Genomic DNA, 26,073 nt, shown 5'->3' with positions numbered 1-26,073 from the left:
ATTTGTTCTCTTCCCTTATTCTTCCCCTCTTGTTCTCTATTAGTATACAAACCAAGCAATAGGCAACTCTGTAAACAAGCACTGTGCTATTACCCAATTTAATGTTTCATCACACCCTGTGTAGGCACAAGAGAAAACACGTGTTTCTTGCAGCCAAGGATGTACTGAACATCATAGTTGTGCTAGGGCTTTTGCTAAAGAGCTTCTGAAGGAAGCTGGGGGAAGGCAAAGTAATTTCACATTTTAAAAATGTTAAAAATGGGGAGGAAAAAAGCTACAAATAATGAAAAGAAACAGAAAATTAATGAAGCAAGCGTGTGATTTAAAGGAAGCAGATGAATAAGGGCAAGTCACCAGAGACCAGATAAAACTGAATTCCAAAGAACTCTATTTTCTTGAACTTTAAATACAAAGGCTAAAGAAGTTTTCTTCCTCTCAGCACTAGTCTGTGATAACCTTGTACTATTTATAAGGCACATTACTAAAGTGTTATACAATTATATTTCATTAGCAGTGTGTTAAGTATGTTAAGTTATATTTCAATTTAAATACACCATTTTAATTCACTGATAAGCTAAAGAGTCTCTGCAAGTTCAATATCATTTTAACATGGAAGTGAATCCATCCTAAACTATATTTGTATTTCACTCTTAGTGGTTCATGGCATCTCTAAAATGCACTCTGGAGATTAAATATTTCAGTTAAGAGAAAAAAAATCAGTATATTTCATATTAGCTGTTCTGCAGCATTCTTGCCAAGGAGGAATGTTGTTGAGATATTCTTCAAAACATTCAGATAATGTTGAAAATAAAATTAGTTTCAAGTGGTAGACCTTCCTGGAATCTAATTTATGGTAATTCACACCAATGTAATTACTTGAATTATATAAAACTGTCAAAAGGGGGCAGAGATAGAGGTTACAGGAATAACTTCTGGGAACAACTGATGCCTGTTCAGGTAATTCCTTCACACACTGATTTCTCTTCTACCACTCAAGGCTACTTCTTAACACAGGAATGTCACCAAGAAAAAAGATAAGGGGTCTTTTAAAGCAGAGAGAAAAAGGCAATACCACATTCCCTAGAAAACACCTAAATATCCTATTATATCACACCCCTGGCATGCTGTACCAGGGGGAAATCCCCAAAATGCAAGACACAGCCCAGACAGACCCAGACAGGCAGGGAAGAAAGAGCCCATGATCTCTGCACCCATCATGGCTCCAATCCACTGCCCCCTCCCAGCAGACCCCAGGTGAAGCACATCAATCCAAAGATCACTACAATTCTTTTTTATACCATCTTACATCTTCAAATGCAACAACTGAGATTGACTGACCCCCAGGACATGAAATAAATAGGTATAAAGGAATATTAAGAAATTCTCAGTAGACTGAAACCAGTGTAGCTCTCACTGCAGACTGTTCCCCCCTCAACTCTTTTAGTAAAACTCCTGGGCTTAAAATGTTATTCCAGCCTTCAAGAGATAAAAAAATTCTTTGGGGACTTGTTTCTTAGCTTAGCTCAAGTAATAGAGATACATTTCTACTCATAAGTAGAATCTCCTGTTAAAACAGAAAGGTTTCTAGGCCTGAAGGCATCCAACACGTAACAAATTGATGTTGCCCAACCAGTGCTCAAGTTTACCCCAAGCATCTGTACCAGGGAGTAAAACCAATCTATTTAATAGCCAATAACCAGAAAAGTAGTAGAACCTGACAAGAATCTCATCAGTTTCACAAAACTGCTTCTTGGCAAAACAGCAATACCCCATATCAAGAAACAAATCTGCACCCAAAAAGAATTGAAGAAGTAGTGAAGAACTGAATTAGAAATGCTGTTCCCATCCATTGTGATCATATTCCTGTCCTTTCCCTCAGGGGCAGCCAGAGCTACACAGAAATATGAAAGATATTGGTCTCTGTGTCCAGAAATAGCATCTTGGTAGGAAATTCCAGCCAATATTGCTGGGTTCCTCACCACAGCACTGTGTCTACATCTCTTTAAGGGAAGAAATCTGATCATTTTTTACTTCTGGGCTATTAAGTTTAGAGCTGCTAACTGCAAAAAAAAAAATCTACCAGTGCAATTCCATAACAGAAAATGACAGTTTAGAGAACTCTACTTCTAAGAGATAGTACAGATGATCACTTAATAACATAACCTGGCCCTGCTGAAATTAGAGCAAAAGGCATGTCTGTAAAGTAGAGCACTTCAAACTCTGGCACTTACAACTTGGATACAAGAAGCATCTGCATTATTATCATCAAGAAACCAGACTATGCAATATTCCAGACAAAAATACACATGAAGTTATGTTATTAGAAAGGCATTTCATTAAATCAAAACAGACAGCAGATAAACAGAATCAATAGGCTGTACATTTCAAATTCTGATCTGAGCCCATACCTTTAGCTATCCATGCTGATTAGGGAAGCCAGAGCACTCCAATATCATACAAAATTAAGACCTTTCATATGCCAAGCAGAACAGCACAATGTTCAGAAAAGGTAGCATATAACTAACAGTAATATTTTATTCCATATTAAAAGGCTTATGACTCAAGTTTACTAATTCACATGACATTTAAAGCCATCGGTTTTCCATGGCATCTGATTCAGAGCAGATTTTTCATCCAAATGCAGGCTCAGATGGCTTTTTCTTCACTTCTTTGTTCACATAAAGTTTAGACCAATTAGAAACACAGTAAGAAAATACTGTACAGCACTCAAAAACCAGTTTTGCTTGTGTTTTGGGCACTGCTTGGAAAGCAACAGCAAGTAGAGTGCAACATGCACAGCTTGAAATCCAAGTTGAGTTGCAAGCTCCATACCTGTGTGAAGGTGAGGGAGCCTCAAACTGTGGCACTGTGCTGTCCTCACTGACTGGGGAGTACAGGCCACTCATCTCCTGAAACAGAAAGCCATGTTACATCAGAACTGACAAAACATCTATGTCTAATGCATGTGATGACAATACTGCTGCTTTTCCATGCAGATAACCAACTGTGCCTACATTTACTCAACTCTCACCCAAAAATCTTAACCTATACCTGAGAAAATATTGATTTTCTTCAATTTTTTTTTCAGTTACCATTTGAACCAGGTTTCAAAAATCCTACAGCTGTGGTGCTCTGTGCTTCAAGAGTGGCAGTTTTGGAGCTTATACTCCAAAAAACCCAACAGATTTGGTTATCATCCAATTGCCTCTATCCCAGCATCTCCCTTAAATGTAGCAGAACAAGCAAGCTGGAACTGCATTTTTGAGAAATGTGCAAACTTATCTAACAGCCTTCAGAACTGGAAAGTAAAGCTGGATATGGGTCATGGCAAGAACAGTCACAAGGCAACAGGGCAAAGGTGATGCCACAGACTTAAAAGAAGATCTGTCAGTCCTCTGTGGGACCACTGCACAAGAGATAAACTTTGCACATAAACTTGGCTTTGTCCCTCCCAGACTAAGTCACTGCTGTGTACCCAGTATGAGACTGTCTTTCATCTGTTTGGGAAATGGAAGCTATGCAGGATGCAGCAGCTCATTAGTTGAGGGGCAAAGTGTTCTCAGGACAATTATTACTTGTGCTTTCAAATTCCCACTAGGTGCCTATTAGTTGGTAGGTAGAAAGAAGGACATTTGTGATAAGAGAGATGCCAGGCTTTAGAGGTCAGAGCCAAGGTCACCATCACACCCCAGGAATATACCCCAGCTGCAGACCACTGAAATGCCTGATTAAAGAGCACAGAAACAGGTAGCTGGATGCTCTTTGAGAGATGTCACAGCTTTTGGGAATCGTTTCTCCTAGATCTCAAGACTTATTTTACCAGTCTGAAGAAGACACACTAAGGTATATTTATTTAACCAAAGCTGAGGAACACTTAGGAAAAGAGGTCTGAAAAAAATTCCAAATAGCTATCAGAAAAATGGGAATTCTCACAGTTGTCAGTCATATTTATATTTTGCTAATTCATCAGCACACATATTAATTGCATTAAGAAATCTAAAAGGCTTTTTGAGAGGTAGTTGGGAACACATGCTGACCGAGCACATGAGCAAGCAGTGAGAAGCAGAGCTGCCAACTGATTCCCAAGAAGCTTTAAGGGAATGGTATTTAGAGAGGTGGCAGTCTGATGTATTCCTGAAACATCAGCTTCCTACTGCAAGATTAAACACTACAATGATTAGAGGAGAGGACCAAGAGGAACCTAAAGACTTAGTGAAGACAGAAGGATTGCACTGATGGGGTTACAAATTCTTGGAGAATAATTCTTAGCAAAAATGTCAAGAGATTCCCACTGGTACAGAATTAAGAGAACTATACCAGGAGGTAGTAGGAATCAGTTTTGACATGCAGCAGGAGCTAGTTTTGTTCCAGTCTCTGCATAACAACCTCTTCTGAATCCCCAGCACCTCTCCATTTTAAGACTTAGATGCTGCTAAGGCTTAAACAGCCTGTGCACACAGCCAGCAACATACAAAAATCTTAAATTCTGATCAATATACCAGCTGCTGATTTCTAGCAACTATTCTAAAATACTTGCTACCAACACAAAGAAATGATTATATAAGAGCTACCTAACTGCAGCCTGCACACATCCACTAAATGAACAAATTAAAGAAAGAGCATCATCTGTTCATTTTCCCATTACTGACTTAAATGCCATAAATTTAACCCAGCAGCCTCACAGCAAGGCAGACAGCTTGATGAAAATGAAAAATTGCCAGAGTCAGAACAATGTCTGGGCACCTCACCTCTACACGTTTAATATCTTCTTCCAGAACACTTAGCTCCTTCTGGATCTGCTCCAATTGCTGTGGATAAGAGAATGGGAGAAGTCTAAATCAATCTGCACTGCACCACCAAGATAAATTACAATCTTTCCAGAGAGGAACCTGAACTATCTTCACTAGTGTGTCACACAATTCAAAAGTCACCAGGCAGGAAGTTCAAATGCACAGATTAACTAAGTGTGCACACAAACCACATTCAAGACAAAGCTGTTATTTTGAAACAATGAAAAACAAGAGCAGGAGGTATTCTGATGTCAGTCACAGAGATTCACACTATTCAAAGTATACTATAATGCTCCTTTAACATGTCAGACAAGGTGTAACTGGAATAGTGTATAGAATCACAAAGTGGTGTGGGTTAGATGGGACCTTAAAGATTCTCATTCCACCCTCTGCCACGGGCAGGGACACCTTCCATCAGACCAGGTTGCTCCAAGCCCTGTCAACCTTGGCCCTGAACACGTCCAGGGATTCAGGGGCAGCCACAGCTTCTCTGGGCAACCTGTGCCAAGGCTTGCCCACCCTCACTGGGAAGAATTTCTTCCTAATACCTAAACCCACACTTTCAAACCATTCCTATTTGTCCTATCACAGTTAGAAAAAAAACCAAAAACACAACAATGAAAGACAATGATCATTTCACCCTTCAACTAAATACAAAATGTTTTTCTAAAAGGTATCAAGACTAGCTCTCATCCCAGCTGTTAACTGTCAATTGCCAATTTAAACTTTGTCGTTAAGTTTCTGGATTGGAAAAAACCTGTTATGACTAGAGCAAGATTTGCTCCTAGCACTGAGCAAGTACCACATGGTATCAAAGTATCACTTCTTCCAAAGGTGTGATACTTACCTTGGATTACACCAAAAACTCCAGTCAATTTGAGGGCTACACCTGAAAGGGTCAGAAGGAGACTTCCCCTCTCACCAGCCAACATTTCCTTCCCCTTCTTTGTGCCACATGTAACATCTTCCAGGTTTTTAGTCAGTCAGCAAGCCGGCTTCACTTATCTCAAGCAACTGAAGCCACAGACTTGACAACTGTTTACACCTAAGCAAGGACATCATGTCCTTACCTGTTTCTTCAGCAGATATGTCCCACCCTAACACCCACAGAGCCTAAAGCCAGGCTTGCAGGGCCCACACACACACCCTCTTCTAGGTGAGAGCTCCTAACAAAACTCAGCTCCAGAGCAAGTCTGGTTCACTGAGACACATAAATGAAATAAATATACTGAAATATACAGAGAACTGGAAATCCACCTGACTCTCCTCAGCCCTCAGTAAAAATTTACAGACCACCAGCAAGGTGGCCTGTGACCAGAAGCAATTGCTAGGTCAAGTCCACTGAAAGCTTAAGCACAACACATTCTCCAAAGATATAACAAATTTTTGTACTTTCAGCTTTACAACAGAATATTTAACTGCCCAAATCCAAAGTTACTAAGAGTAATATGTCTCACCAAACTAGTATGACATATTCCAAAGAATATCTGGCAAGCTACTCCCAAAGACTTATTCACTCAAGTGCTCAAGTTTGATCCTTTAAGAGGCAGAGGTTTTTGCTTAAACAAAAAGCACAATTTAAACTTCGCATAGTAAAGCATTGCAAATATCTGTGTGCTCTGCATTAACTAATCCACCATTTTAGTTTTCCTTTTAAATACTAACAAAAGCTTTTGTCTCTGAAAACAGGGGAAGAAATGACTGCTGGGTCCACACCTATTTCTAACATGGCTGCTTCTTTGAATGAGATGACATTAAAAATGTATCCTCATCTCTGTACTCTGAAGGTTTCAGTTTACATTTAATTTGAGGCACAGACAGCAGAAGTTTAATGGTTTAGAACTAGACTGCCACAGATAATTTACAAATCACTACAGCATAACAGATAATTCCATTTTCACTTTCGAAACCTACAGCAAGAATAGCAGGTGGTGCTACAGTTCCAAGATTAGTGGCAAAGTTAAGTGACACTTGCACAGCATGGGTCCTGCCTGAACTCAGCTCTAGAAAATACCATTAGTCCCCCACATTCATAAATCCCATTTAAAAAGAAGTTACAAAACCACTTACAAGTTTCAAAATTACAGTGAGGAAATCAGCTATTCTACAATGCACTGGCTCTCAGCCAACCTAAACCTCTGAAAAATAATTGATAGTTGTTGCCATCACATAAACAGGATACTTTTTATAGGAACAAGAGCAGAGACTTTTTATTGGCCAGCTTTCATTAACTATTGCACACAGCAAAGAGCATGAGATCTGGTGCTTTATTTACCAATTCTTCCTTCTAGTTACAACCTAACATAAACTAGCAACTCCAAAAAGCAGGCAAGAGTGTTTCATCCTTGTTTTAGAAGGAATCTGCTCATGCCATCAGCATAATGCGAATTAATGTCTACACTGAAATCTTTGGTTTCTTGGTATGTTAGTCGAAGTGTTTTAATCTATCAAAGACCTTAAATCAATCCACATTCATTCCAATTAAACTTTGAAAAATGAGACTACCGATTTATAATTGCCAGCCTTTGAGGGACATTTAAGGAAAGCTAAATGAATTATAGTTCTTGCAGTATATTCAGATTTAAGGGCCCTTAATTTAATTTTAACTGTTGGGCACAGAAAGCAAGCCAAGTCCTGTCCCAGTGATGGGCAGAATCACACCTGTTAGACTTTGGATTCAGTCAGCAAAAACACTTCCAACACTGAAATGCAGGCGTAGAGAGAAGCATGTACTATAAATTCTCTTTTCAGACACAGAAAATGCTGGGATGCTTTCCCAGAAATTAAAAGGCCAATATGGACAAGGAGAAGGTCCTCAGTGTTTAAACCTCAATTTCAACTCCAGTGAATGAACTACAGTGAGCAGATGTGTAACATTCTGGTCCCATTTTTCACATATCTAGAAGAAAAGCTAGGATTTAAAAACTTTTTGATAATCCTGGAAAAGGGATTTCAGATATTCAAGAAGCTATCAAGAACTTATACAATGCTAAACACCAGGTCATGGTCATTTTGTTTTTGGTTGACTACCTACTAACAAGCCCATCTGGGGACAGCACTAAGGTTTTATCCTGGAGCTTCCTGTTTTTCATGAAGCAAGAGCCCCTTGAGAGGCAGCAACTTCCTGCCTTGTGTTTGTACAGCATGGACACCAAGCAGCCCTGACTGCAAGGGTCTCCTGGTGCCAGTTCTAAGCATTTGCAAAAAACTAAAAGCTCAGCAGAGCCTCCCAGTGACACAGACACAGTCTAGAAAAACATACAAGGGAAGGAACCATTGGCCCTTGACCAACTGTCTTTCCAGTTCTAGAAAAAGAAACACAAAAACAAAAGCCCAAACTTTTTCTAGAAAAAGCAAAGAACAGCAGGATTTATTTTCCACAGAAATACTGCAAAATCAGCAACACTATTCTAACAAGCAGCTTAAACAGAGCATCTGGATTCACATTTTTTGGAGGCTCACAGTAACACACCTTCCAGGCTCTGATCCAGACTCCCTGTGTAGTCATCACAATGTACACCATAGATCCAGACAAACAGATGAGGCTGTTACCAGAGGGAACGTCATTTTCCCAGACACACAAAGCCGTTGCACCAATCAGGATGAAACAAAAATTATCAGCTGCCCACCCAAGAAGGATAAACCAGGTAGTCACTGTAAATAAACCCTTAATTCTGGCCTGTAACTTCATCCATCCAACATCAGAATCTTCCCACTTCCTGTTCTTCCACCAAACACTGCTCTAACAAACCACAGTGCAAACCTCACTATCAACAGCTGAAACTTTTCTAAAGGTACCCAGTGAAATTAATTTCTACCTGTAGAATATAATCCCTCAGTGACAATGCACAATAAGATCAGTTTCTCTCTGGAAGTCTTGTCTGTCCCTGGGCTTTCTTTCCATGATTGTTTTGGATTCAGAGCCTTTTACAACACACAGGGCAACCGTGGCATGAAAGTCATTTTCAGACCTTAGAGAAATTTTAGTCTTATAAATTAATTGCAAATATCACTTATTTTGACAAAATACCCCTCTGTTACAATGTCTTTGCACAACTAAAAGCAGGTGCAAGGCTTTTGTTAGTATGAAGACAAGAACACCTGAGCCTCCCCAAGTTTCATTAGTGAAATATGACATTCAAGCCTCTTAAACAAGTGGACAGTCCATCTATAACACATTTATCTGCTGAGAATATTTCTTCTCTGATCAATACTTCCTCCAAATGATAAATGTTTCCTCACAACTGGGGAAGAGCTAACAGAAAGGCTTGAGAACATCCAGGCTGTTTAACACACAGAATTCCCAAAGGTAGGAGATGGGAGATGCCAGGCTGATAAAGTATGTTTCATATCTTGAATATTCCTTCCCCTCATTTACATCCTACAGTATGAAGGAAATATGCTCTGAAAGTTTAGTGATAGGGTCTGACAGAAAAGCCTCCCAAGATAAGGACACCTGGGGAAGTGAACAAAGCTGCCTAAACAATTAGGCTAATTGCCTTAGAGTTTAATGTATCAGTAATGGGTGCTTTCTTTGCAAGACCTCTCCAGTGCAGCAAGGAGAGCCAGCTGTACACACTGATACCACTATGATAATTTTTAGTCTGCTGCTCACACACTCACTGTATCCTTGGGTTTCTTATCACTGCTTCTGGAGCTCACATCTCTCATTCAGTAACTTAGAAATGCAAAGAGATTTAAATATCAGGTAAGTGCAGTGGATAGGGACCAGATTACTCTAGCTATAAATTCTCCTCAGCAGTCCTGAAATGTAATCAAGAGCACATGACCACAAAAGAGCATGACTGATCCCTGCTTCTGTCACCTCCTCTTGCTTACTCATTAGTTCATCCATGTGTGAACACGCAGAACATAAGGCTTGACAGGTGAAGTGATTAACACAGGCTAATGACACCCCTGGAGAATTCATGCTTAGAATTCCCAGCCATTACCCCACAATAACTAATAACGCTTCTTATTTTTAGTATCTAACATTTGAGGGTGCAAAGAACAACCATGATTCTGAAATGCTGAGCAGGCATTCAGTGCCACAAGCCTGAGACACTTCAGGATTATTTTTCTGTCCCAGGATGTTTATCAGCTCAAAAACAGTCATATGCATTAGCAGACATGAAAGAGGCTTTATTTGTTAGACACAAGAGACTTAACATCACATTATTAGAAAGGAAAAATAAAAATGAAGTGACATCTGCCAAGGGAAACATGAATGCACCCAGAGAATAGCACCTGTGTAGAACTTGATTTGTGATACTAATCATCAAGCTCAGCATTCTCCTTCAGTAAGCAATGGGGCTGCTTGACAGAAATACCATCAGGTAGCTGAGCTAATCATATTTTAGCAGTTTTTTAATGCTAAATTATCTATATGATATATATGGTGTTGTCTAACTGTTTGGAGACATTCAAATCCTGACCAGACAATTAGCAAAGCCTCTTCCTTAAAGTACTGAACATAAAAGCAGGGAGAATTAACTGATATAATCAGTTTTCACACATAGTGTTCAAGATGAAAGAACATGTGAACACTTAAAATTAACAAAGTTAAATTTGCAAAAGTATTTATGCAACACATGTATGAAAGCAAGAATTTTAAAAAGTCACAGGCAGCTGCATTTGGTTTCCCTGGAAAATAGTAATAAATACCCACCACCTCCAAGATATAATATTTCATTATTAAACTTGACCTTCCAGACTTTTTGGGTCCTTAATATCAACAGAAGAGGATGCTGGATTAAAAACAAAAAAGCAGAGTATGCATTCAATTAACTGTGCACACATATGGAAAGGCACTCAGCCATGCTAAGTTTGCCTTAGGGACAGACATCCAACTGCTGTGAATGATCAATACATTCCTCCCCTCCAAAACTATCTGTTGTTTGTGTGAAAAAGTGTTTTTAAGCTTTAGTCATTTGTTTTCAATCTTTTCTAAACTAAGACCTTTTTTTCTATTACTATTGCCAAGGATTTGGATTTTTTGCCATATTGCTCTAGGTCAAAAAGAAAACAAAATACATAAACTTCAAAAGAAAAAGGGCTTGCAAGCACCTTTGTGCAAAAAACATGCAGTAAATTCCAGCTTGAAAGATCAACATTTTGAAAAGTTATGAAGAGATCAAAACAGGATTTCTAATAGAAACTGCTGCAGGTGCTGAACCTCACATTTATCTTCTAGAGAAATTATGAGAAGGTGGCAAAGAGGCATTTGTCAAAAGACTTGACTGCACCAATACTCTGAAGTACAAGTCTAAAAGATAAGTTTTCTTCTAGCTATAAACCCACTCCAATATGCTCAAAAGTCACCATTTCATTAATGCAAGAGAAAAATCCATAACTTATGAGTGAAGTAGGCAAGAAGGGTTACAGGTGGTTAATCATCTGCTCTGAACATGGAAATACTATACAGGTATGCTAACTCTGAGGCAATATGTGTATTCACTTACAAAAGTACCTCAGTCCCTATCTAAGAACTTGCAGTGTACAGTAAATGAAACCTGTTAATAAAATCTTGCAATAAATAGTATTCAAAGAGGCATATTAGGAAGCAAAGTTACCAAAGTTCCATTAAACATTTAAGCCAAAAATTAGAAATAAGAACTCGGGAGCATACATTAAAAAAAAAAACAACTTTATTTATTAAGAACTCATCTTTACAGCTATGGTTTACTGAAGAAATTGCATTTGCTCTGCAGCTATCCAAGCCTGAATTAAGAAAGGAAAAAAGGTCCTGTTCCTCCCATAAGGCTGCTTGTATTGTGACTCACAATAATGTACAATACATCATTGTTCCAGGGTCCACACACGTTTCTTGAGCTCAATTCTTAAACAGTCACCTCTCATAGCATCAAAAGAAATTACAGAGAACTTCAGAAGCTCTGATAATCTTTACTGCATTATTAATATGGTCACTTAACCCCCATTCTCACCTTCCAAGCCACCATCTCAGGCCTTCTGCAGTCTGCATACATCACCACTGCCTTACCCCAAACAGTAACTCCTCTGTTATCCCACAGAAGTCCCTCCAGAAAGGGGTGCTTGCCACAAGCTCCACCAGCTACAGAGAGGACCCTCTCAATTATCAAAAAAAAAAAAGCATCAATTTACTCTATGTGTAAACTGACTGCCCAAGACAGATTTTGAGATATAAAACTATCCTATGGATTGGTCTGTATTTTTCATGCATCTACCCACTGATTTTTATCTTTCTTACCCTTATCAAGTGAAAGCAAAGACTGCTACAAGTCTGACAAGTTCTCATTTCCCTCAAAATAAATGGCAAGGCCAGACACTAAGCTCTAGGGCAAGGACAGAACTGACAGTCATGCACAGAAGTCTTGGGAGATGTGACAGTCTGCATTTCATGCTGGAATATGGAGGGGGTACAAAATAACAGAGGAAGTCTTGGGAACAGAGGGAATACATAAGCAGGGACATGGAGGATCTGAAATAAACTATATGTCCCAACTGCCTTCAGGATGTTCTGAAGGCTGTTTTCTGCAGAGATCTGCAGCCAAAATTAAGTTTCTTTAGCCTTAAAAGCAGATGTTATCCTTTAAAAATTATTACTAAAGCCAAAGAGATAGATACAGATGAGAAAGGTTTCCCAGGTACTGAACCTCACAGAATCAAGGTTGAAAGAGACCTTCAAGATGATCTAGTCCAACCACCACACTAACCCCTACACCATATCCCCCAATCCATATCCAGATGCCTCTTGGACATTTGAGACTGTGACTCCACCAGCTCCCTGGGCAATTTACTCCAATACCTGACCATTCTTTCAGTAAAAAAAAAAATGTTTTCTAGTATCTAATTTGAACCTCTCCTGGTGCAACTTGAGGCCATTTCCCCCTCATCTTTTCACCTGAGACATGGCAGAAGAGCCTGACTCCCCCCACACTACAACCTCCTGTCAGGTAGTTAGAGCAATGAGATCCCCACTGAGCCTCCTTTTCTCCAGAATAAACAGCCTCAGCTCCCTGAGCTGCTCCTTGTAAGACATTTTCCAGACCTTTCGCCAAGTCTCTTGCCCTTCTTTGGACTTTCCACAACCCTTGTTGGTTTTGGCCACGGATATCTGCTGGGGACAGACTCCAGACTTGCTCTGGAATGACTCCATAATCAGACCCTCAAATCCATTCTTGGACAAGGCTTCTTACACCCATACATGATTTTGAGTTTGACGTTATAGTCACACTGTTGGGTCTTCTGTTCTTCACATCTTTTCTCAGAAAACATGGACCACAAGAGAGCTCATCCTTCTACTGTTTTCATGATCATTTTTCTAGGTTTCTGGGCTATTTGTGGTATTAGGGTTTATGCACTGGATGACCTTAAAAAGGAAGAGTCCCAAACCATGTGTATCTGATTATAAAACTCTTTCACATTCCTTGAGACACTCATTTTAGGACAAATAAGGAAAAAAACACAGAATATTAATTCTTTTATGTCACCACATTAGTCATGCTATTTGATAAACTACAGGAAAAAACTTGATAGTGAAAGTTATTTCACTCCTTCCCAATGTTTGATTTTTTTCTGTGTTGGGAAAACAATCTTTCAAGAAACTGATGTTCATTTACACCAAGGAGTCTCTGTATTCCCACATGCTTCACCAGCTTGAGATGAGAAGGAAAATGATTAAAAATTGAAGCTGTCATACATAAAGAGATTAATTTTCCTTCAAACCCATGTGTCCGCTGTGTGAGATTTCCCCCAACATGCCGTGAGTTATTCTTTGCAGAAATAATGCCAGGCTAACACAGCACTTCAACAGAAATGCACTGGGAGAAAGCAGCAGACAGCACTTCACCCACTGAAACACAAAGCAAGTTACCTCTCGTTTGTTTCTCCTGGCAACTTTAAGGAATTCCATAAGGATCTGCAATTGGGCAGCATGGGACTCCTGTAACACAGGAAATAAGGAAGTGTAACTCTTCCATGTACATCAAGAGATACAAATACTCATTTTACACACAGAAATCCACAGCACAAAAATTAACTTTCATTTACAAGTTACCAAGAGGAAAATAGCTTAAGGAGGTTCTAAAAATGGTAGTTTTACTTTATCTCACAGGTCCTAAAGTTCTGTTTGGCTCACAACAAGTTTTTATGTGAAGGCAACAGTTCTTGTAACAGTTCTCACTAATAAGTTGAAATGCTTCTTTTTTTCCTTGGCTACTGCACCTGAAATAGATTTTGGAATACAGATTCCTCACAGACTCTTCTTCTACCCTGGAAGATCCTTAGCATCCACTTCATGATCAACGTACTAAAGGATGAAGTATTTACATTAAAAAAAAACCAAACATTTTCCCCAAAATTTACATTTATGCTTACGTAGAAGTTACTGCTGAAGGTTTCTCCAGAGTAAAAGACAACAATAAAGTCACTGATGAAAATAAACCATCCTTTTCTAATATTTTTCATAACAGGTTTTTTACCTTAGCCATCAGCATAGTATTTTCACCCAAGAACTTGACAGGGCACGACAAAGAGAACCACAAGAGGAAAAATATCTAAGACCTATAAAACAGCATTAATATTGCCCTAATCATGTCACAGCATTCCAAGTTACTTTTACATTATTTTTTATTTATTATTATTTTATTTATTATTTATTATTAAAGGATTGTAAACATACAGTCAAAAAGAACCAAGACATAGGAGCACACAACATCCAGGAAAGGAAGAGGGGACAGGGAAAGTAAAGACATTGAATGCAAAAATACTACTTTTCTACAGCTATTTTTTTACTCCTCATGATCTGACAATAATAAGTGTGAAGTAAGTAAAGCTAGACAAGAAAAATGCTTTTAAATTATTCTTTAAATGTCAGGTGTGATTTCACTTTTTAGGCTTAGCGTCCTTAGAAGATATTCATACTCAGAAATACTTATACACTCAGTCATATGCCTTCTTTGCTTCAGCTCTGTCACAAATCATACAAAATGGTTTACAGAGAAAAAGAGTTTTATTCTCTTTTTTCCCCCACCAAAACTTCACTGAACCACAAGAAACATATTTACAAGTCCCCATGCAATAAGGCAACATCACAGTTCTGCCGATAGTCAAGCACATTTTGGGGTTACTTCCTTTCCATCAGAACTACAAGTTGTAAATGTTGATTCTGTAAAAGTGAATAACTTAAGATATTCCAAATACAACTCTTCCTCACCTGTTTTAAAGCACTGTCAAAATCCACCCTCCTACTCAAAGTTCGCTGGGTCAAATTCGGTAATAATCCAGTCTAATTTATAAGGTCTGGTTCTTATAACTTGAAAATGATCACTTGAAATGAACACCGTGGAATGGCCAAATACAGGGAGAACTAACCCAAACCAACTACATTTCAGATAAATCATAGGAACAGCTTGCTTCATATTGGCTAAATCTTCAAACCAGCTTCATAAACATGACATCTGAACTTTTCTTTCAAGCATTAAATACTGAAAAAGCCATCAGGAAAGGTGGTCATTCAGATTCTATGGGTTCCAGCAGAAACTAAAGGGTGTGATCCTTTTCACATGCTCACTGTGTTTATTCTTTAATCTATATTCAGGAATTCTTCATCCTTATTACTAAGAAAGAGCTGACATTTACTCGTGCAACAGACAATTAGTAAACTTCCTCACGTGCTTGTCTGTGTTCTGTGAGTCACTTTCTCTTATCCTTTTCTGCTTTCCCTGCTTGTTTATACAACCCTGCCAGCAACAGCATTATAAGCATGTTATGGACATCACAGCTGAAATGTTACTTCACTACAAAGGTCAGCAAAACAGTCACCTTTTAAACACCAAAGCACAAGAGAAAATACTGAGCAATTAATTCACCAACAGAATCTTGCTTCCAGGAAAAGGTATCAAAAGAAAAAAAAACCTTCTAAACACACAGTGTTCATTTAAAGGAGAGAAACTTCTTACTGCTTCCAACTGCTTCTTCTTTTGCACCAGCAGCTCCAGCATCAGGTTGACATTGGCTAAGTCAAGATTGTCTTGATCAGTTCCCAACAAATCTTGAATTATCTGCCACCTGTGGCCATTCTAAAAAGAGAACAAGAGATGTGGAAGAGATGGTGAGCCCAAGCCATCCAGGGCTACATAAGCCATCCAACAAAAGCTATTAAAAGCAACACAGCAATATTTCATCTCTTTGTAAAATTGCAACCCAGTTTTCACATCTCCAGATTCCCAATTCTGCCATGTGTGCAGGATATGGCTCCTCTGACCTACTGTGGAACTTCTTATCTTATTTGGAATATATTTGTGCTTCATGAAAGCATATTTGCTGCTGCTGGGAAAAGATTATTTCACAGCAACAATTTTATCTGATTTATGCCCCAGCTTCTGAGAACACGTTTCTCTGGAGAGAAAAAAAACCCTCCACATTTATCCAAGCTTAGGTGGATTACATCTGAAATACTGTAATGCACCAATACCTTTTAATTTTTTTAAGATCAAGTAACAGGTAAAACCCTCATGCTAAACTCAAATCAAAGAGGGTGGTATCAGCTTATTTTTTCTACCATCAGCTTTCATATTACTCCTCCTAAGTGTAAGGGAAATGTGTAAGCTGGGAAGAAGATGGAGCTCATCAGGTTGATCTCATTTAAACTGCTTGGAGCTGTGGGGGACTCCTCAGACCAAAATACTGCTATACAGCCCATGCTTCCCTGAAGGCTCTTTTCTCCTCTTCTTATCAATAAAAAAGCAAAAAAAAAGGTATCTTTAGGCACAGGAAAACCAGAATAATAGGTTAATGTTAGCAGCTTTACATCAAAAAGCTTCAGGAACCAACAGGAACAGCTGAGAGGTCTAAAGAACATCTAAGAAACAAAGCTGGATTAAAAAATCATGTCCTAAAAAAGCTATGACACTAAATCAATTTATTTAAATTAGCAAGAACTAGAAATACCATCCAGTCTAAATCAAATGTTTTCTCAAGGGCTGTAGCCTTTTTGTATCAAGTACATTAAGAAAAATAAAATATGTAGCAACCATATAGAATGCACAACTTTTCATACAGTGCTCAACAGAACCTATGGAAAACTACTCGGGCCAAAATCTCAATTTCAATCTGCAGTAACTGGGGAAAAACCCATGATTTTTTAAGCAAGAAAACAGGATTTGAGACACCTTTTAACAGACTAATGCACTAGTTAATTGTACTACTGCTAAACTACTCAAATGTTCAAACATGCTTTAACACGACTTCTTAATGAGACCATGACTATTGCATTTGCTGCAATGTGTCTTGGATGACTTCCCTTAATGCTAAAAGTAACAAGGCACATTAAAGTAGGTGCACAGGAGCAACCCTACTCTTTTTATAGATGTCTAATTTTTATTTGCTGCCAAAAGGTAGACACACCACTGTTTTGGGCATGAAGTCATGGCAGATTGTCCACTTATTGACAGTTATCATACATAGGTGCATCTACAAGCATTGCTTTTAAAGGGTAAAACCAATTTCCAAGAAGCTACTGTATATGCCTTCAGGTCACTTGTGTGCACTTCAAACCAGATCTGGTTTATGCATATTTTATATTAAACATGGTATATGCATATTTTATAATGAATATAAAAACTTACTGTGAGTAAACCAATGAATCTTTAAAGAATGCTCTTTTCAAACACTGACAGCACCAGCTTCTGCAACACAGCCCTTAAATTCATACCATTTTAATATAAGCTTTTAAAAACAGGTGCTCCATGGTTTTTAATATTATTTTGCAATCTTATTTATGAATTACAAAAGACAAAGATGTCAAACATAGCAGGTCAAACATCCAAGTTTTTTGGCTCATGTCATATATTCTTTTTGATCATATTGCACCAGAGCATCCACAGGTGCTGATGAACTGAGGACACAGATCCTGCTCTGATTCTGTGACATGAAGCATATCTAGAAGATACCCAGGCAGTTTTATGTGGCATCTGAACCAGAACACCAGGCTCCAAATGTATCTTTCTCCCTCTTGTGGTTGGTATCAGCATTCCTCCAGTTTCCTGATGGAACACAGCTTCTCACATGTGATCAGACGAGCCCGTGGCACTCCTAATCATTCACTGCTCTCATTGTAGCTGTAATTTCCAACACTCAACAAAAATTATTACCTTTAAACAAGTGTACTTCCATGGGCAGTTTCCCAGGTTATATGCAATACATCAAAGGACACTTGCCTATGCTAACACAGCTTCTCTCTGCACATATTGCTGGCGGGAAGAACAGGAGTTAACAAGGTAGAAGGGATCTACTGCCACTGATATTGGTATTATTCCTTCTTAAAGCAAGTTAAAGCATCAACTCAACAGTGCAATCTCTTGTCAGTTAAGTCATGTAATTACAAATGTTGTACAGAATCATTAAATATATATAAAGTAAAAAAGTTGGAACATACGGTGCTACTCACTGAATGGTCCAGTTTGAGTCTTTTCTCCTCAGATCTTTGCTTCTGTTTAAGAATTAATTCATTAACTAAAAAATATAAATAAGATGTCAAAGAGATGGATTTAAAGTTCACCAAACCAGTATATAAGAATGTATTTACTTTAGCTATTAATTCCACAGCAAGATGTTTATCAGTAATTAAAACAGATGTCTCCACTTTTTTCCATTACCACTTTATTCCTTGGTAGTTTTTTCTAACTTATATAAAGATTTTTTTAAAAAGTCATCAATACAAAGCCTACACATTCTCCAAATTTATTCAGTTCCTTTTCCTAAACACCCATGGTTCCTCGAGAAAGTTTTTAAACTCCAAGGCAAAAGTATATCACAGAAGAGTATGAGGGAGATAAATCACGTAATGTTCTATTACAGGCCAAAAATTAAGCACAGCACAAACTTTTTCTTTGAATTATGTGCATTTATAAAGATATATTTTGCTATAATTTAATTTTACACCAATCTAGAGAATGCAAAGAGAAAGATAACTTCAATCCTTTGCACACATATACACACAAGCTCTTCCCCCTCCAACGCATACCTCAAATCCCTGGACACAGAGGTATGGAAACACTCTTTGGCCCAACATGTACTCCAAGCCCTGCCTCAGCACCATCTCCAGCACAATATGATTAGGTCTAAATCAGGATGCCCATTTCTGAAGCATTCCTTGGCTACTGTGGCTTTTCAGACACTTATTATTAAATGGGTATCACAGCGCATGAAATCAACATTTGCTCTAATATGGTATTTTACACTGCAATGTGTTTAATTTTTTCTCCACAAAACTAAGTTTTAAACTATATTTCCACCTAGCAACATGTACTCCCTCTTTAAGAGGCAATTAGGATTGCATATAGGTATATCTATGAATATTTTCTCTGTATCTAATTTACACCTACATCCATCACGTGGGCCTCACTACTGCAGCCAAAATAGCACAGTATCTAATACAGCCTCCACCCTTTCAGTGTCCAAGCTTTGTAAACAGGGCATGTTCTTTATTACTAGGCAGACAAGAGTGCAAGAAAATAAAAGTAAAGAGATTCACATCTCTAGCCATAAGAAAAACAGCTTTGCTTTTCACAGTATGGAAACAGCAGCAAGTTAATCTCACTACTGTCACTAAGCACACAGAACTGCTGGAGGCAGTGCAGTATTAACAATTTATAGTACTAACCTTTTTTATATAAAAATGACAACTAAGGGGCTGATATTTGGATTTTATTTTATTTTCAACATCCAGAAGACTGTAATTCACAGGACAAATTTACAAGTGCCTGCATTCCTTAACAACTAAGGTGTTTCTCAGGCAAGGAAGCCTAAAGCTCACCTAAGAAGTTGGGATAAAGATGATCTATATTGTCCACAACATAGTTGCATTTGGGACATCTGTTATTGTCCTCCAGGCTCTGGTGAATACATTTATAGCTGTTCAAAAACAAAAAACAAGAAACAAAACAAGTGAGCCCACATGAAGGAACAAAACAGAAGCACAAGGTAAATAATACCAGTCTTAGACAAGGTGCATTGTTTGTGTTGCCAGCTAACAGCTGTGCTGCCAAGAATCTACAGTGGAGTCAAAATGTTCCAGTGTTTGAACTCAGAGTGTGCTACAGCAGAAAGCAAAGATTTCTGGCAAGGCTTACAAAATTTGGTCAAGTGCTTCACTCTTAATTCCCTGAGGATTACTGCAATGTGCATACTCCAGGCACAATACCATCTCAAATTCATGCTCCCCACCACTTCCACAGGTAGAGGTAGCAAACAGATTGAATTACTCAGAAGAAACTCTGATTAGCTGAATACTTAGCAATCAACATTAAAAGCATTTTAGGTAATTGAGCAGAGGAAACACCTTCACCAACTTCTCATATTTCCCCCACAGCTGCTTTCCTCACTATCAGTGACTTCAGAGGTGCTCACTCTTGAATTGAGGGAGTGAGAAAGGAGAAGATGCACTTTAGCGTCAGGTTTAAGCATCCCACTAAGAGCCTGCTTGATGTCAGCTCCTGATAGACACCAGGTGGTAACGTTGCTCCACTCCTTCTAAATAAAGGTATTTCAGTGTTTCTCATCCTGGCCCTCTAAAAAGTTACAGGTCACAGGGCTAAAGTGTTACCACAGAGGGCACAAAATCGGCTGCTATCTTACCTGTTACAAATCAGAACTCTTCTGAAAGTTACCTGAACCTGCTGCTTGAGAAAGTACTTTGTACAACTATATTATTACTTCTTACAAGGTTTATTTCTAATTAGCAGACACCATAAGAGTATGTGTAAGTAACAGACAGGACACAGTAGGATATCATGGTTCAACATTTAAACCAATTCCTAAAGGAGAAGTAGCAAGTGGTTCCAGAAATGCCCCTAGAGGGTTCTTGCACTTCTCCATGAAACATTTGCTCCTCATCAGCCAGAGATAACACACTGAAAAAATAAGTGGGACCAGGGCAATTCAATACAACAGGAAAGCCTGAAGCAGATCCTGTCTTACAAGGTTTAAAATAATTGCAATATACAATGTACAAGCCACTTCCAACTGTGCACAGTCTTGCACAAAGGCAAGGAGGAGCTGCCAGCATTGCTCTCAACACCTCTATAGAGGTGATGCCAATAGAGGTAAATTAACAAACTGTTCTGACTCTGGATAGTGTTACCAGCAGTTCATGAACATTCTATTTCTTTACAGAGGAAATATGGTGGCACAGAACTATTTCTTAAACATACTTGGATTTTTTTCTTTTTAATTTAACAGGTATCCGTCTTTTAAAAATTTATTTCGACCTCCTTCAGTGTAGGGACAGAAGACAGAAAAGAAACAAACTCAGAATGAAAGGAAATCACAGCAACACCTGTCTGCACATGCTGTAAGAGATGGACATTTTATGCACGACAAGCAACCAAGTATTACCAGAAGCTGTGTCCACATTTCGTCATGTAGGCTTCTTCAATCATATCAAAACAGATGGGGCTGAAAACAAAGCAAAACAAAAATCAGAAAGATGTATTTTTTTATGCTGAAATATGAAGAAAAGTATTATTAACTCAAAGCAACTACCTAATTATGCTTAGGTAATAATCTCCTCTATGTAAAATGAAAGGACCTACTAGAGCAACAGCAACCAAGCAGTATAAAGATCAAAAGGGCAATCCACAGTTCTTTGAACTCTGAATGATACTGCAGTTTGCTACAATTAGAAACCAGTAAGTGTTCACCCTTAAGCTTTTAGCACCTGCAGACAACCCAAACAATGCCAGAGAATCTTCAACAAGCCAGGCTGCAGAAGAACCTTCCAACGATTTATAAATGATACCAAAACTAGTATCTCCTTTTTTTTCCCCAGCCAATAGCTATGTATAATTTTTAAAAGTGGCACAAAGAGGCAGAGCAGATCAGCAATAACAATGATGTCATGAGAACAAGGACTAACAAATGGGTGGAGAAGGTGCAAATGAGGGGGTGTGCCTGCAGAGCACTGCCAGGGTTGGGGCTGCAGGAGAGCAAGATGAAACCAATAGGCAGCAGGTGATCCAAAGCCAAGATGGGAAAGGTGGAATAACCAGCTAGAGACCAGAGCACAGCCAGCTCTCTGTGAGGGATCGCCAAGAACCAAGCAGGGACCTGAAGAGAAGGATGTGTGAGCAAGCAGTGCTCCACAGGAACCTGAGCACAACAAGAGACAGGAATCCAGTGAGATGGGCAGTGGAAGAAACCTGGCTCCTCTGTCTGTGACATGTTTGAAAGGAAAATGAACACAAATGAAAGGAGAGGAAAGCTGCATCCATCGTACTTCCAGTGACTCCTGTGGCTGCTCTCCCTGATATCTGGTGGGATTTGCTGCCACATACATACTGATCCCCAAGATGCCATGGGCAGCAACATCACAATTCTGCACATAACACATGGATCAGCTGGGTCACAAGCTTCAGCTCGTTTTCAATGCCTCACAGAGATCCAAACGCTCTCCTCTCACTCCCTCAAGTCCACACCAATCCTCATTCCAAGAGGCTTTCACCAGCACTTGTTTTCTTCAGAAACAACCTCCTCCCACCTTCTGCCAACAAGAAAGTTCTCACCGAAGGAGCTGTTAATAAACTGTTAACAACTTGTGCAAAGCAGGAATCTTTTTTGCATCCAAAACTCAGATCAGACTGAAAAAAGCAGTGCTTGTCTGAGCAGGGGAGGGGAGCATCTCCACAAAAGGCATTCCCCATTCTGTAATCTATTTTAGAGTATACTAAAATATCCTCTATATACGTATAGCTGTTACCCCATCAGAAAACAAATCTTAAAAAAAGCAGGAGAGGAAACACCTCCTAAATACTTTTTAATCCATAGAGGTGAAGCTGTGATGCTAATGCAAGCTCCTGCTCTGAATCACCATACTGTAACACACAGCTATCCTGAAAGGTTTGTCCAGCCTAACAGACAAGCCAGGTTGTCCTAAATATTCCACCAAATGACCTGTACAAACACAACAGAAAGGCAAACAAATCAAACCAGAATGCTACTCTCTGAACCAACTGAGCCATCTCAAAAGAGGCCTCAAGATTAATTAATATACACCTGTCCCTCTTCCACCCTGACAGACCTTCTACACTTGTCTTGAGTAGCATCAGCTTCAGGAGTCCAAGTCACTTTTTTCAAATTATTTAGTTTCAAGGCACTGTTTAGTCAGAATAAATCACAAACTCAGCCAGCATGGGCTGATTATTAGCAGGAGGTAAGGTGTCTTCTGAATTCAGTTAGCTGGACTTTAAAAGAGAAGTCAAATACTTGGGGTTAGATGAGTATCTAAGGGTAGTTTCTCCCCACTGGCACTGGTGATGAACAGTTTAACTTCTTTACCTTCTTCCATTCACACTGTATAACTGAGGTGTGTGCTCTGCCATGCTAGAAACTGCTATTCCCCACAGGGCCAGAGGTGATGCTCCCAATGCTCTGCAGCAATCAACAAGGCTGTAATGTTCCTCTGTCTGCAGGAGAACATCACAAATTAGAGCTAAAATAGGAAGATTACCTCCTAACATGCCAGGCACACGAGATCACTGCTCCCAAACTACTCCTTCATACCAGTTTGACTGGAGAAGTGACAGAGCCAAAATAGTTGAGAAAAAGCAATCTGAGCCAACAAATAGAGCTATTCAGTACCAGGGACATCATTAAAAGTACTGAAGTTTCCATCAAGAACTCCTTCCCCTGAAATGCTCCCTGATTTACAAGTGGAAACAAGATTGATATATTTTAATACATACTGAAGCCAAGCTGACTGCAACACGTGAAAGTTGCTACACAACAGCTGTTTGAAGCTAACCTAACACAAAGGGAAAGTTAAGAAAGAAGTGGAGTGATGGGGACTTGCAACATATTACAGTTTGTAGTGTACACTGCAACAGGGAAGCAGAAGTATGGTGAAATCAAGGCTTCTGCGCATGAGCTGGCTTACTCTCTACTTGTCTTAAGCAGCAGTCTGGTTAAAAGGATGCAAATAACTTCAGCAAATCAAAAATGTCACTGATCTCTGGGAAATAAGGCATCAGTACCTAATAAACACTATTTTTTTCATCCAGCACTGCAAAGGTTTACCATTCTTTCTCTGCAGGGCAGACCTCAAACATTTTAAACATCTACTTTAATCAAGTTCACAGCTCTAAGTTTTACCAGTTGTTTTCCAGGCACCTCTCAAGAGTGTCACCCCACTGCTACACAAACACCTAGTTGAAGTGGTCACTATGATATTTAAACACACTTCAACAGCAAACAAGATTTATTATAGTGCCTGCCTCCTATTCAGCTCCCCTCTGGTCTAATCAGAGACCAGGACTTGCTGCAGGCTCTGTCCTTCCCATGGAAGGTGGCCAGGTTAAAGATCCACTCACTATATAGCTCTAATATAACAACAGGTAGTAAGACTCCTTGTACATGGTATGCAAACAGCTTGCTTGCTGTGTTTTTAGTTTGTGACTTCAGGGCAAATTTGCAATATTCCTTACTAAAATCGCTTTCCAGACCACAAAAATGGGAACAACCACACTCAGCCCATGCCTGGATTAACAGGTAACCAGGTGAGGAAAGAACTGGTTTTGAAAACCCATGAACCTGCAAGTCCAGGTGGCATACAGCCCTTCTCACAGCTGAGCTGTGGCACTGGGTGCTGAACTCCAGATCATGCAACACCCCCTCTTCCACACATTTGTGCCAGAGCTCAGAAACAAGGACTGGCATGAAGCAGCCACTGAAAAGACAGCTAAGAGCCACTCCATCCAGGGAGCCAAGCAGATAGTAACTGGTTTTAAAGATGTTTAGTCAACCACTCATTGGGAGGGCAAACACAAGGCCTGGGAAAACCAAGCAATTACACTGCAGAGCAGCAGAAAATCACCTGATTAGAGAAGTCCCTTTTCAGACAGTCTCCAGGCAAGTGGAAAGACACCTGGCTACAGAAGCAGCACAAAAACACCTTCATATTCTGCAGCCTGCACTAAGAGAAACAAAGTTTTCCCTTTTGTTATAAAGTTGTCCACTAAGTCAGACCTACCTGCAGTCCTGACTGGAGTTGCACATTTCCAGGTGACACAGACCACAAACAGGAGACATTTGCAAACTCCTGAGCATGCACTTGCTAAACATTTCACAACCCAAAGCAGCAATACCTGACAATGTTTACTTTAGAGCCTCTGCCTCACTTGAGACAATGTTTCAAAAGACAGTAATGTTAATATGTGAGACAGGGAGGTCTCACATATTAACATTACTGAGGAAATTTGCACTTGCACCTTGATGTTTAAAACTCACCCAAACTTCTTTACTCTTTCCCACCTTCCACCTGGTACAGGCATAATCTACCACTGAGTTTACAGATGTGGCTAAAAGCAACTCACAGCTCATGTTCAGAAAAATTATCAAGTGCTCTCTGCAGCTGGCAGCATCTTGAACTATCTTTACAGAGGCAAAAAGGGCATGGGGGAAACTTCAGTTTCTCACATTGAGATACGTAAAGCTTGTTTAAATCAATTATTTAAACAAACACACACCTGCCTTCTTGGACATTGCTCAAAACTCCAGAGCTGCCCAGTTTGGTTTATTTCTACATAACTGTATTGCTAACTCAAATAAAGAAAATGGATACTGTTATTTGAAGCTAGAACAATAGTAAGTAAGAACAAGCCCGTTAACCCACAGAAATATAGAGCAGTGAAAAACCCAAGTTAACTATAATCATTGTCTGCTCTTAAAGCTTCTGACCCGCACTTCAGTGTGCTTGTAAATACTAAGAGAAGACATTTTGCCCTGAGTACTACTGGGCTGATTTCTTTCCTCTCACTTGTTCAGTCAGTAGTGCTTCTCAATGAGGAGAAAACAGCTAATTACAGGTTCTCCTTGAAGCATGCACACTACTTACCTGCAGAAAAAAAGCAAGAACCTCAGCTTTCTGAACCATCTAAAAATACATCAAGCCTACAAATTGGTTATGGGTGTACTTTGCTTTCCAAACCCCTCATTTTTACAACAGACAACAAAATAGGAAATAAGAGCTGACTGGAAAGGGCAGGGAGCCATGCTGGCAGAACTCTACTGCCAGAGTGTAAGAGTAGAGGGAACAGAGGAGAATGGGCACTTGTAACTGTGTTCATACCCTATCACCAGAAAACCTGTGAGCCACCCAGCTCACACCAAGAGCTCTTAAATCCACCCAACATGGCCTAGAACCAGAGCAGGGCATCAGCTGATGCCAGCTGTCCTCTCATTCCCATTCTGCTACTGAGCAAACTACTAACTACAGTAACAAGCAGTAATTTTTGACTACTGCTTATTC

At 39.3% G+C, this 26,073-nt stretch overlaps 1 protein-coding gene across 7 annotated transcripts in view; it reads right to left on the bottom strand.

Annotated features, from left to right (window-relative positions):
• COP1 (COP1 E3 ubiquitin ligase) overlaps positions 1 to 26,073 on the bottom strand; it is a 122,203-nt gene that overhangs the window by 93,941 nt on the left and 2,189 nt on the right. For 3 of the 7 annotated variants that reach the window (XM_064427719.1, XM_064427726.1, XM_064427725.1), the window contains exons 2-8: positions 21,168 to 21,227; positions 19,588 to 19,685; positions 18,208 to 18,284; positions 15,731 to 15,850; positions 13,645 to 13,713; positions 4,749 to 4,808; positions 2,833 to 2,909 (exon numbers count right to left, since the gene is read on the bottom strand). In XM_064427719.1, the coding sequence (XP_064283789.1) occupies positions 2,833 to 2,909; positions 4,749 to 4,808; positions 13,645 to 13,713; positions 15,731 to 15,850; positions 18,208 to 18,284; positions 19,588 to 19,685; positions 21,168 to 21,227 (561 nt within the window). Of the gene's footprint in view, positions 1 to 2,832; positions 2,910 to 4,748; positions 4,809 to 13,644; positions 13,714 to 15,730; positions 15,851 to 18,207; positions 18,285 to 19,587; positions 19,686 to 21,167; positions 21,228 to 21,489; positions 21,635 to 22,047; positions 22,119 to 24,795; positions 24,837 to 26,073 lie in introns of those variants that run through there. The other 4 variants (XM_064427723.1, XM_064427721.1, XM_064427724.1 and 1 more) reach the window with 4 other exon arrangements.

The sequence above is a fragment of the Passer domesticus genome, chromosome 7 (assembly GCF_036417665.1).
Source record: "Passer domesticus isolate bPasDom1 chromosome 7, bPasDom1.hap1, whole genome shotgun sequence".
Classification (NCBI taxonomy): domain Eukaryota; kingdom Metazoa; phylum Chordata; class Aves; order Passeriformes; family Passeridae; genus Passer; species Passer domesticus.
Note: the sequence above shows the minus strand (reverse complement) of the source record. Positions and strands in the feature narration are given on the sequence as shown.